The 12602-nt window shown below is 32.3% G+C and overlaps 1 protein-coding gene across 1 annotated transcript; it reads right to left on the bottom strand.

Annotated features, from left to right (window-relative positions):
• Positions 1 to 428: 428 nt before the first annotated feature.
• On the bottom strand, positions 429 to 1656 carry LOC145033385 (protein LURP-one-related 4-like). Its single transcript, XM_078982019.1, has 3 exons — positions 1420 to 1656; positions 1004 to 1231; positions 429 to 862 (listed from the first exon to the last, which is right to left on the bottom strand). The coding sequence occupies exons 1-3, from the start codon at positions 1654 to 1656 to the stop codon at positions 728 to 730; spliced, it is 600 nt and encodes a 199-aa protein (XP_078838145.1). The 3' UTR covers positions 429 to 727.
• Positions 1657 to 12602: the final 10946 nt, after the last annotated feature.

The following is a 12602-nucleotide window of genomic DNA, read 5'->3' as shown; positions in this document are numbered from 1 at the left end:
TTAAAAAAAAATAAATAAAAATCATTATCTAGACCAAAATTGTAACGGAATCCTACCATTATAACGTTTTTTTTCTCCAAAAAGATAAAAATAAATTGGATGCTAACAAATAAAACAATATACAGCATGAAGCATTTTGCAGATTACTCTTATAAAATATGAACAACCAAAAGTTTATAAGTTGAATGGTACATATAAAACGAGCATGATCATAAGAGAGGTGAACCCCACGTCGTGGAGTAAAAACACCCATAAGATTTTAATAGTTTTGCAAATTTAATCATTTATATATTCATATATTAAATTTCAATTGAATATCTTTAGATTATTTCAGGTAAGTTGTATCGATTTGCATCCATTGTTACCTGATCAATGAAAACAAATGAAAAGAGATTAAACGCACAACTTTGTACATGCACAAATTTCACTATGGAAAAAGAAAAATTACAAGCGGCCGGAGATCATGAACATCCGGTCCTAAATCAGAGCCGTTTCATCTTTATGGAGAACAAAAATAACTCATCAAATCTTTTTCTATACAAATAATCCAAACACCAAAGTTCGTTCAACGGGAATCAAAACAGACAAAAAACCCGAACTTAGAAACGAGACTCGGTGTCCCAAATTCATGTGCCAACGCTTTTTTGGAATCGAAACAGTCTCATAAAAAAACCAATGACAAAAAGACATTTTTGTACATAAACCAAAAATGACCTACGAAGATTATCTACATTCTGTGATGAATTAATGCATGTATCGCGACAAGGGCCATTACAAAGATATGATCCACATGAGGCTCTATAGTCACAAGTAACACATCTTCCCCCAACACAACTCCTGAAGATGATCGTTTTCTTTGTACCTACATCATGAAACATTAGATCTGTTAAACACGAAACATATATTCAAATCTAGATCGAGAATCAAAGACTCCACAGTCCACATATCTAACATAACAATAAATAATAGAATAAAAACATATTTTCCATCAACAAAGGCTTACCTCAGCTTCAACTCTTCCTTCTCCATCCTTTATCTTGAACTCTAAACCGTCAAACGATCCTTCCATTGTATGTTTCGAGCTACATAGGCTTCGTGCTTCATTGGTTCCAACTAAAGCGTTGTAAACTGAATGGTTCATGAAAAAGTTACAGGCCTTTCCGACTTCAAACCATGGTTCACTACAATCTTTATCGTTATAACACTCCCAGAGTCCGAATCTCAATAGCTTCTGCAAAATCGTTTGATAAACAAAGTCAATATCATGTTACATAGATAAATCAGTTAAACAGTATTTGCGACAGCTTTCACCATAGCCCGAAACTTAATTCTCAATGTCTTCTATTGACTACTTGACATGATAGATCAAAAACATCGTGTATGACTTTTTTGCTGATTATTGTGAAAGCACTCATTTACCTTTCGAAGTATTGTGCATACGACATTTCCACGAAGATCCATCAAATAGACTTCGTTACTACGTTTGGTATCATAATTATCGATACGAAAAACGACTTCGGCTTTAGAATTGTAGACTGTATACCCGTTTGAGTTTAAAACAAGTGACTTCATCCATATCGTATATGCTTCTCTTTCATTGGAACAGAAGGATGATGACGAAGATGAAGAAGGAATACAAGGGTGTATTCTCGCCATTTCATGAAAGAAAAAAGATAATATTTGGATATATTTATATACCATCCAAACACTTAGTGATGGGCTTCAACTTTTTTCATAATTATAGAAATAATAATAAAAGAATACACGCTTTTTTGCTTTAAAATAAACATAATAATTTAGTATTCTATTCGTTATAGAATAGGCACCAGTTGATCTTCAAAATGAGTTTTCTAACTTAAAATTCATTCGTATTATCCATTGGTATTTCACAACGTATCAGTGATATAAGCATAGAAACAACATCGAGTTTAAGTTGTGTGTATCAGTGATATAAGCATAGAAACAACATCGAGTTAAAGTTGTGTGTATCTTTTAATTATCTAGGTAAAAATCATGAGGGTAGGTTAATTAATTAGGGGTGTTTGGGATTGCCTTTGAAAAATATTTATTGATTTTTTGGTCAACTCAAAAACATTTTTTATAATAGTTTTTCCAGAAACTTTAGATAACAAGTACGTTAAAAGGTGATTTTTTTTACTTATGTTTATTCAACAAAAATAATTTCAAAAAACAGTTTTTAAACCACTTTTTTAGTCAACATTTGTTAGTTCTTCTCTTTAGAATTTTATCTCAACTTAAACTAAACATATTTTTTTAATTTTTTTTGATGAACCGGTGTTAAAATTATATATATATATATATATATATATATATATATATATATATATATATATATATATACACGATTATTGATGTGTGTTTTCCCTAAAAACAAAACGAAATGTTATAAGTGTTTGGCTTTTTGTCACGTTTAAGTCATTTATGAAATTATTATTTGTTTTAATAACGAAGTTGGTAGTTTGTATACATAAAATAATTACGTATTTTAATACTTAGAAGATAAATGAGGATTTTAATTATTTATTTAAGTTTGAAGAGTGTGAGATTACATCATCTTTGATTAATTTATTCTTTGGTCAGAAGTTTATCCCTTCAAAGAGTTCACAAATATTCTCGACTTTTTTGTTTACCATTTTTTTGAAAACCAAATTATTAACCGTATATTCCTATATCTAATAAAATATGTATTTGACAAAATTAGCCCGTAATATATAAAGATGGAACCTATAATTTTTATTTGTATTTATGTTTATATGCAACCAACAAAAAATCATGTCATTTTTTATTTTATTTTTCTAGCAAGTGGACTTATTAAGAAACGTCTTAATGCATTAAGTTCTTTTTTTGCAAAAACAATTCAAAAAAATGTTCTCGGATTTTCAAAAAACTATAAGTTTTAAAATGATCCTAACACTATATATATATATATATATATATATATATATATATATATATATATATATATATATATAGACACACACACACACACACACAGATCTTCAGATTCAACCTCAGCCACATATTTTTTATTTACCGTTCTAACACTCTAACGTACTAGCAACAACAGGGTATGCCTAATCATAAATAATTATATGACAGAGAGGTATATATATATATATATATATATATATATATATATATATATATTCACAGATTGAATAATCATACATATATAATTATAACGTTTGGTGGCAGAAGCTGTGGTGGTGGTTTAAGTGACAGAGGTGGTAGTGGTGGGGTCAATTGGTAATAAAGGTGGTGGTAGTTGTGGTGGCGGTGACGGTAGTGGTGGTGGGTGTGAAAGGAACGGACGACACAACATAATCATGTATGATTATAACTGACACGCTGTGCTGGTATGCTGGAGGTTTAGAACTACAGATGTGAACTATATAGATGAGGTTGAATCTCAAGATCTATATTTTATTTTAAATCTCAGCGGAACCTGCATCTCTCTCTCTTTCGCTCTCTCTCTCTCTCTATATGTGTGTGTGTGTGTGTATACACACACACAAATGAAGTTCGTTGGTTCACTACTTGTTATGGAACTCCATAACAAGTAGTGAACCAACGAACTTCATTTGATTTGTTTGATTCCATCCAAAATCTTACCAGAAAACCACATCAACCTCCAATTTATACATAAACTAACTGATGGGTTTTGGTCATAAGACATCCTATGTGCCCATACAAACCCTAATGCTTGGATCTAGGTTTCTCTATTGTACATGCTTTGAATCCAAGACTATAAACCCTAATTCTAGCATGCAAGTAATCATATTAACATAAGAATGGGTTTAAGATCATACCTTTGATTGTTATGTAGCAATAACAATCCCAAATCTCCTTGTAATGACTTTGGAATGCTTAGAGTCACAAGTATCACTCCTCTAATGGCTTACAAACACCAAGAGCAAATGGAGAAGGTATAAAGAGAGAGGAGAGAGGTTATAATTCGTCCTTAGGACTCCTTGGGAAGGGATACCCGAATTCATGAGCCTTAGGGCCTTTATATAGGTGTAGAGATAGGGTTTCAGTCATTATCCTTATCTAGTTGCTTATCCACAAAGCAACCCATAAGATAATCCTTGAATCCTTATCATAGTCGAATTCTAAGGCATTATCTCCTTAAATTCGTACACCCTATATATAAGATAATCCTTACCTTATTTTGTAACTATCACATAATTACAAATCAGCCCCTATAGTTTAATTAATTACACTTGATCACAAAATTAATTCCTAATTAATTATTGACCAATATTAATTAAACAAATATGATTTCTCCTTTAATATATTATTCTTATAACATATTAATAAATCATATTATCCTCTCTCTCTATATATATTTCTCCAATCAAGTTGCTTTGGTGAAGGCAACCCAAAAGGACCATGCACCATCGGGTCAAGTACATACCAAAATAGTTATGGACTTAGACACTAATCCAACAGTCTCCCACTTGGATAAGTCTAATAACCATTATGCGCATGACTTCAGATCCTGATCTGCAATCGTAGCTTTCCAAAGCTGCTGTCAACTCTGATCCTATCAGATACGCGTGTCCTTAGATAAGGGATCATATATTCCTCCATTCTAGATATCATATGAGATATGATTTCTAATCATTCTCTTTGTACTACTTCTCGATTTCTGATTTATGACGACAAACTAATTGAACAAATCAAATTAGCCCTAGCCCGACCGAGCATTTACGTTTGTCATCACTAAACCATCGAGGGGCCCAAAGATATCGCTTTTATTCTACTTTGAATAAAAGGAACGGATAAACTTTGATACAATGCTTACTTGCACTTACTAACCAAATTACACACAACAATATGTTTTATAACACCAAGTTACTGGTGCGTTTACATATTATCAATGTGCAACCGATTTGCAAGATACAACTCACACATCTCGGTTTCAAGAATATAAGATGTTATCGTCTCACCAATCACTCGTAGTACAATTCATGGAGTGATCCAAGTGAGCGTGGGTTTAATCCAATGCTCAAATCATATTCATAAGCACTCATGAACGTTGCAACAAACATTTGCTTATGTCTAATACTCTTTTAGAAAATCCACACACCAATTCACGACAGTCTTCATTCATATCTACTTCCAACATATGAACGACTGTGGCCCGTTCGAATAATTCGATTATTCTTAGTAAACTCAATTATTTAGGAAGTCAAAACATGCAAAGTGAAACACAAGAATAATATTAATCCCATATGGCCTCAACCCTTTGAGCATAAATAAAACACGTTTTATTTATTACCATATCGATTACTCATTATTTGTCGTTTCGGGTAATCAACTTCTTACTTGAATTATTACACTTGTCCCATGCTCCTAGCATGCACACAATGTTTACCTATGGTTTTTACTTTGTGAAATAGATTAAATTGAATACATTTCCAATTATTCTCATTTCACAACTCCAAATCCTTTTCCATAAGTGAAAGAATATCAAATTCTTGCTACGTATAGAATATGCTAGATTCTAACATTTTATGCAATGATTCTTTCGTAATGTCACTGCACCAAAGTCACAAAGACTATTGCCAATGATATTACAAAACCTTCTATCGGAAATTGTTACAAGACAATTCCTTAGATATGATGTCTCTCACTCAAAGTACATTCCTTTGAACATCCTTTTGCATAAAAGTTTCTAATCTAGTCATAGATTTTCAATATTTACTTCCCAATATAGATACATTTCCATACTTTCCATATGACAACTCATTTCTTAATAGAATCTTTTCTATTCATCATAATGTCAATATGGTCCATTAATACCATGCTTCCAACTACTCACAAGCAACCAATCCTCGTCGAACTTTGGATTGTTCTTTTATAGTTGTTTAATTATTTTAGTCAAAACCAATTCTAGTCCCTTTTTCCCTCTAAATACGCTAGACATTTAGAAACTTTTAGAATGATCATACATTAAAGCATTTGCAATCGATCCTATACCCGAAGCGTATGGGACACGATGCACAATGTTTTATTTGCTATGTTCTCAAAATTCGAATTGTGAAGAGGAATGCCGTAATCATAATCGAAATTTTAAGAACACACAATGTACCTTTGACTAAATTTATTAACATTCCACAACCTAATCCTTTAGATTTGAAATGAAGCATAATATTCTCTCCCTTAATTATAGCAAAACAACTTTATAACCCTTACTACTTTGCAAGGTTTAACTCTTGTTTTCTATAATTAATATTGGCAACTTTGCAATACGTGCCTTAATAATCATACAATCATAACATTTATGCTCCCACTATCATGATGATTATTGTAAAACATAACACTTATGCTCCCACTAGCTTCGACATGTATTCATAAACATCTTAACTTTCAGAAAGATAATACCTATTGAATTTCTTAAGTCCATGTTTCTAATACTTAATGCTTTGATAATCTTTTATCAAGGCTTCTTGAACTTATACACCTTTGCCTTTAGATAGTTCATATGTGTGTCTCAACAATTAAGACTAATTGCCAAACCTCACAATTCAAATTATGGAAAGGGATACCGTAACCATAATCGAATTCGAGAATGCAATTTTACAATCACTATCTTCTTAAAATCTTTCTTAGTGAAAGCATTTCCTCACAATCATTTTCATGAAGGAGGAAATCTTATGACACTTAGATTTAAATGATGTATTTGTTCCTAACCATGTGAATTTGTTAAAACCAAAGTTTACGACAAATTCAAACTCATATGGATCGAACTTTCTTAATCTTGATTTCTTGCCTCATGGTAGCATAGCAGCCCACCACGTCTTCCAAGTAGTTAAGCATCTCACCTTTTTCCTATCAATGGACCTTTCATTGATTAAGGTGCCTTGCCTTTTATGCGTTCAAAATGAGAACTCATAGAACTCTCATGCATAATTAACTCGATTGGATTGGCACAGAATCAAAATAATGTCATCACGATAGGTTGTAAACCTTAACTCGTGTGCTAGTGATGATCGATAAGGTTTATTTGATTTGTTCTTGAAACCTTTCAAGACCATTAAGACTCCCACTGACTCCTTGACATATAAGATTCTCTTGTCATTAACCATTTCTTGACAAAAAAATATTCAAGAGTTAGTGTAGCTTTTATCAAAACACTTCATAAATTGGTCCTAGTTGGTCTTTGTCTTATCCAAGACATCACAACTTTCCACATTTTATGAATGTTATAAACCTTTAATACTTTTCACTCATTGCCACAATCTTAACTTTAAGACTTGTTATTGGAACGAAGTATGATAGACTTCTTGATTTAACCATTTCTTCAATCCTTGATTCCTTTTCTTAAACATACAATTGTACTAAGACTCACTTAGAGGATCAATTGAGATATGGTTCTTAATCATTAAGATCTATCATAAAGCATAAAAGCTACTCTCCCTTCTTCTTAGAATGGAGAAACTTTTATCTTTCTGCCTACTTGATTCTGTTATTCGTTCTACTATTGATCTAAACCCTTTAATCAATTCAGAATTACACTTAATCTTGTAAGTGTAATCATATTTACTAAGCCTTTAGTAAATCATGATGGATATCTTTTTTACTCTTATGGTAAACTTGATCAACACACAACTTTGTGTACTCGATCTCCTAGTCCTTCACTTGACACTTTGTCAACGAATTTGTCTAATTTCCAAATATGAAATTTCTCATTCATCATGCAACCAAGTTGCGTGATTCCAAATTTCAGTCCAATTGAAACTTTAGGCGATGAGAAACTCTCCCTATTTGGTAAATTCTCGACATTCCCATAATTAACATAACTAAGAATCATATCCATTCGTTGTAGAAATATGCAAACATCAATTTTCATAACGATTTCATTGCAAGGAAGTAAACAAATAAATAAATAAGTCAAACGAAAATTTATTTTATTTATAAAAGCAGCGGAAAACATTTGTCCTTACAATGCAAAATCCATTGAAAACTATGTATTTCAAAAGAAAATTTCTAACAAGTCTATCATAACTATCTAAGTTCAAAATCTAATCTTCAAGTCCATGCGATCAAGATCCATTCCTTGTGATTAGATTCTTCTTGCTCTTTCACCAAGCTTCCTTTCTTTTCACCGATCCTGCAAAACATTCAAATGCAATCTTATCACATTATGTATTAAGAATCAATGAATAGAAACTTAATGGAGTTAGATAATGGATTTTACCTGAAGCGTAGTCATACTTTTGACTCTCCCATCTCTTAGATCTCTTAGGTAAATAGGGCAACTTCGTCTCCACTGCCCCTTCTCTTAGCAATAAAAGCAAATTGACTCTTTTGGAACAACACATGGAACTACTTCAGACATCGCCTTTCTCTTATGATCAAAATTTTCGATCATTGCATGTCTTTCATTGCCATTGTCTATATCCATAGAGGTCTTGAAGGCAGATTCGCCAATCAAATTTGCTTTTCTATTGCGCCAAACCATTGCTGATTTAGCAGCAATAAGCATATAGGTGAGATCAATAAGGGTCACGTCGTGGTTCATCATATAGTACTCTCTTACGAACTCACTATACGAGTTAGGAAGTGACTGAAGAACCCAATCAACAGCCATCTCTTCACTGACAATGGATCCCATCATTCTTAACCTATCAATGTGTGACTTCATCCCTAAGACGTGTGCACACACCGACTTTCCTTCTTTATGTTTACTTGCCAAAAGGGCTTGATTGATATTGAACTTTTCAATTTCACAATCTTGTGGGTTAGGGAGAATAATTAGAGGAGGAAGTGAAGCATGATTTCTTGTTCCTCGATCGAATCGTGGAATTTCATCTTCATGTGGAATGCTTGTTCCACGGGATTTGGGAAGACCATAGTTGTCGAACTTTGACATCCACAAAACGGAAGAAAAACGAATTCAAGTTAGTTGATAGATTGATTCCTTAGTAAATCACCCAAATGAAATACTAAGGCTAGAACCCAACACAATATTCTACAACTCGAGAGAGGGATGTTGTAACCCTAATTGCAGAATATTTGAAGGTAAGTGAATGACGATTCACTAATTTCCACCACGAAAAACGAAAAAGAAATTTAAGTTTTAAATCTATGAAAACTCCTAGATCCTTTGAGATTCATTGAACTTTCAATGGCATGTTTAAATCTCGATATGCCCCTCTTGTTTGTGACTGGGATGCCGAGGATCACAAAGCGGGTGTGAATAACCATGCAAAATTACATGGTGCCCTCACATGTTACAGTCACCTATTCGATGTGCCGGTAAACCACACACGCTCCACCGGACTATGACAAACATTGAGTCACCCTTTGCCACCTTTGCTTAGAACCATTTAGTGTGCTGGTAAACCACACACGCTCCACTAACGTCTTCGCAAGGGCACAAAGTGTAATTTCATGGAATTGCATCAATTCACTTTTGCCTAAGTAACTAAGATTGGGAATTAGAAAAACATTTAGTTACTTTGTATTTCATTATACTTATAATGGAAGGTTTCGTCCTATCCTACCCGTTCGGCTAACGACCCTCCACTAGTCAAGAGTGCAGTGGGTAAGAGTGGATACCCATTCAATCGCCATATTATAGGCAATTTCCTTAAACACCCCTTATATACCAGCTTCGTGAATGAGGCCTACTAACGGTAAGACTGACTTTTACTCATACATATATATAATGTTAGACTTTTAATGTTATATATATAGTATAGGGTGCATTTTACACTTTTAAAATATTAGGTGATCAAATTTAACAATTATGCTTTTAATTCAATTAAATTTTAAACCTAAACTTTTATGGATTTATTAAACTTCTTTTAATTATACACCTTAATTGATTAATAAAACCATAAGGGTGTGATTTGAACTTTTCAAAACATTACTAGGGTTTTAGAATTTAACATTCCTAATTAAACTTTTAATCAACTTTTAAATTCCAAAACTTGAGGGTAAGTTTTGAAACATTTCAAAACAATTTAGTTTTAATCTATCTTAAAATTCCGAATTTATGACATTTAAATTAAAATTTTAAATATTAAAACTCTTGATTTAATAATTATCTTGAATTAGACTATTAATTTAATTATTAAATCATAAGGGATTATCTAAATAATGAGGATAATTACCATTTAGACATTTAAGTTATCCTAATCCCTTAAATATCTATATAGATTTCGAAAATATGGATGGATAATGCAAGATCTTGAATTACCATATATAACAATTAGAGGATAATTACAAGATATGGGATAATCCAAATCCCTAAAAATTAGGACCTTATCTTGGGGAGGAGGTTAATTTCGAAAATCAAGGGATTATAACAAACCCTAGATTTCGAAATTTAAGGGTTTAAGGAAAGGATTTGAAGATCTTATTCAAACTCTTGCAAATTAGGGTTTGCAAACCCTAATCTCGAAAAAACCTAACCTCCTAGGGTTTATTGGCAATAAACCCTAATATATCAAGTTCATAAAATTGAAACCAAACCAATGGATCTGATACCACTGATGGGTTTTGGTCATAAGACATCCTATGTGCCCATACAAACCCTAATGCTTGGATCTAGGTTTCTCTATTGTACATGCTTTGAATCCAAGACTATAAACCCTAATTCTAGCATGCAAGTAATCATATTAACATAAGAATGGGTTTAAGATCATACCTTTGATTGTTATGTAGCAATAACAATCCCAAATCTCCTTGTAATGACTTTGGAATGCTTAGAGTCACAAGTGTCACTCCTCTAATGGCTTACAAACACCAAGAGCAAATGGAGAAGGTATAAAGAGAGAGGAGAAAGGTTAGAATTCATCCTTAGGACTCCTTGGGAAGGGATACCCGAATTCATGAGCCTTAGGGCCTTTATATAGGTGTAGAGATAGGGTTTCAGTCATTATCCTTATCTAGTTGCTTATCCACAAAGCAACCCATAAGATAATCCTTGAATCCTTATCATAGTCGAATTCTAAGGCATTATCTCTTTAAATCCGTACACCCTATATATAAGATAATCCTTACCTTATTTTGTAACTATCACATAATTACAAATCAGCCCCTATAGTTTAATTAATTACACTTGATCACAAAATTAATTCCTAATTAATTATTGACCAATATTAATTAAACAAATATGATTTCTCCTTTAATATATTATTCTTATAACATATTAATAAATCATATTATCCTCTCTCTCTCTATATATATATTTCTCCAATCAAGTTGCTTTGGTGAAGGCAACCCAAAAGGACCATGCACCATCGGGTCAAGTACATACCAAAATAGTTATGGACTTAGACACTAATCCAACACTAACAACATATACAATGATTACACACTATATTCAAAGATTTGTAATGAAACTTGGTCAATTTGCACTAAATGTTAAAATAAATAAATAAATAAATAAATAAATAAATAATAATAATAATAATAATAATAATAATAATAATAATACCTTTGCATCTATAAAATGCATAAGATTTTCAAAAGACTTAACTTGAATATTATTATTCACTCCATGATATCCAGCAAAGAGTGGTGTAGTTTCAGCAAGATATCGAACCAAAAGGGTGTTCACTGACCACCATCGTCACGTCGTCTCCCACAACTGCTATCGTTGCTTCCTTCAATCTGCATATCTCTTTCTCTTTGTCTTGGTATATGAAAATCGCACATACACACATCAAACCATCAAGAGAGACAATGGTTTCTTTTTTTATTGATTAGCGCACCAGCACACACATCGATTGTGTGTGTATGTCCTATTTTTGGATCAAGCACACTAAAAGAACGCAACCCTATTTCTTTTCTTTCTCATTTCAGGAAGAACTCCTGCAAATCTTATAAAACTTGGGCAATGCGTGAAAAAGACAAATATACCCTTGTCTTAGGATAATTTCCCAGCAATTTTTTTTATTTTTTCCTATCTTTCCAGCCTCGTCATTAAGCCATACGAACTCCGATTTAGGAAAACTTTATATCATTGGAAAGCTTGTTAGGATTACTACATGTTCCATATTATTTGTTTTGTCTCAATATGTCTAGAATGGGAGTTGTTAAGCTGTGAACATGGCAAGTCAGAATATTACAACATTTCAAGTGTTTGAACAACCAACTTCAAACGACCATATCTCGTTCATTACATCTCCATTTTGTCTGATTCTTTTTCCTGTGTACTCTTCATTTTATAGACTACAACTTTGATTTAAAATTTTATTTATATTTAGCTATGAATATCAACATATTAAGCTCCAAAGTTGACACGTTGCAGCTATCAAATTCCCAAATCAGTTTTTCATTAATTTTTGTCCTACTTTGTAATCTAGTAGTTTTTTCATATGAACTACTTTTAAGCTGATTCTTTTTGCTATTGGTTCATTTTCAAGTCTACTAAAAGTTACCTTTGTACCCTTTTTCCCTGCCTTTACTCTAGGGTTGAATTTTATGGTCTCAAAGTTGGCATTTTATCATTTTTACATGGAAATATAAATTTCATATTATTTTCCACCTTTGCCCTTAACCTTAATCCATTACACTATGAGCATATAAAAATCATATAAATCATATAATGGTGACATATT

This window comes from Lactuca saligna, chromosome 3 (assembly GCF_052625555.1).
Source record: "Lactuca saligna cultivar CGN05327 chromosome 3, ASM5262555v1, whole genome shotgun sequence".
Lineage (NCBI taxonomy): Eukaryota > Viridiplantae > Streptophyta > Magnoliopsida > Asterales > Asteraceae > Lactuca > Lactuca saligna.
Note: the sequence above shows the minus strand (reverse complement) of the source record. Positions and strands in the feature narration are given on the sequence as shown.

What these genes read in the sequence shown, in the direction of transcription:
- LOC145033385 (XM_078982019.1), bottom strand. Translation starts at nt 1,656, where the DNA reads ATGGCGAGAATACACCCTTGTATTCCTTCTTCATCTTCGTCATCATCC. An exon ending in TATGCACAATACTTCGAAAG is followed by an intron (nt 1,232 to 1,419) that starts GTAAATGAGTGC and finishes ACGATTTTGCAG; the next exon opens with AAGCTATTGAGATTCGGACT. An exon ending in AAGGAAGAGTTGAAGCTGAG is followed by an intron (nt 863 to 1,003) that starts GTAAGCCTTTGT and finishes TTCATGATGTAG; the next exon opens with GTACAAAGAAAACGATCATC.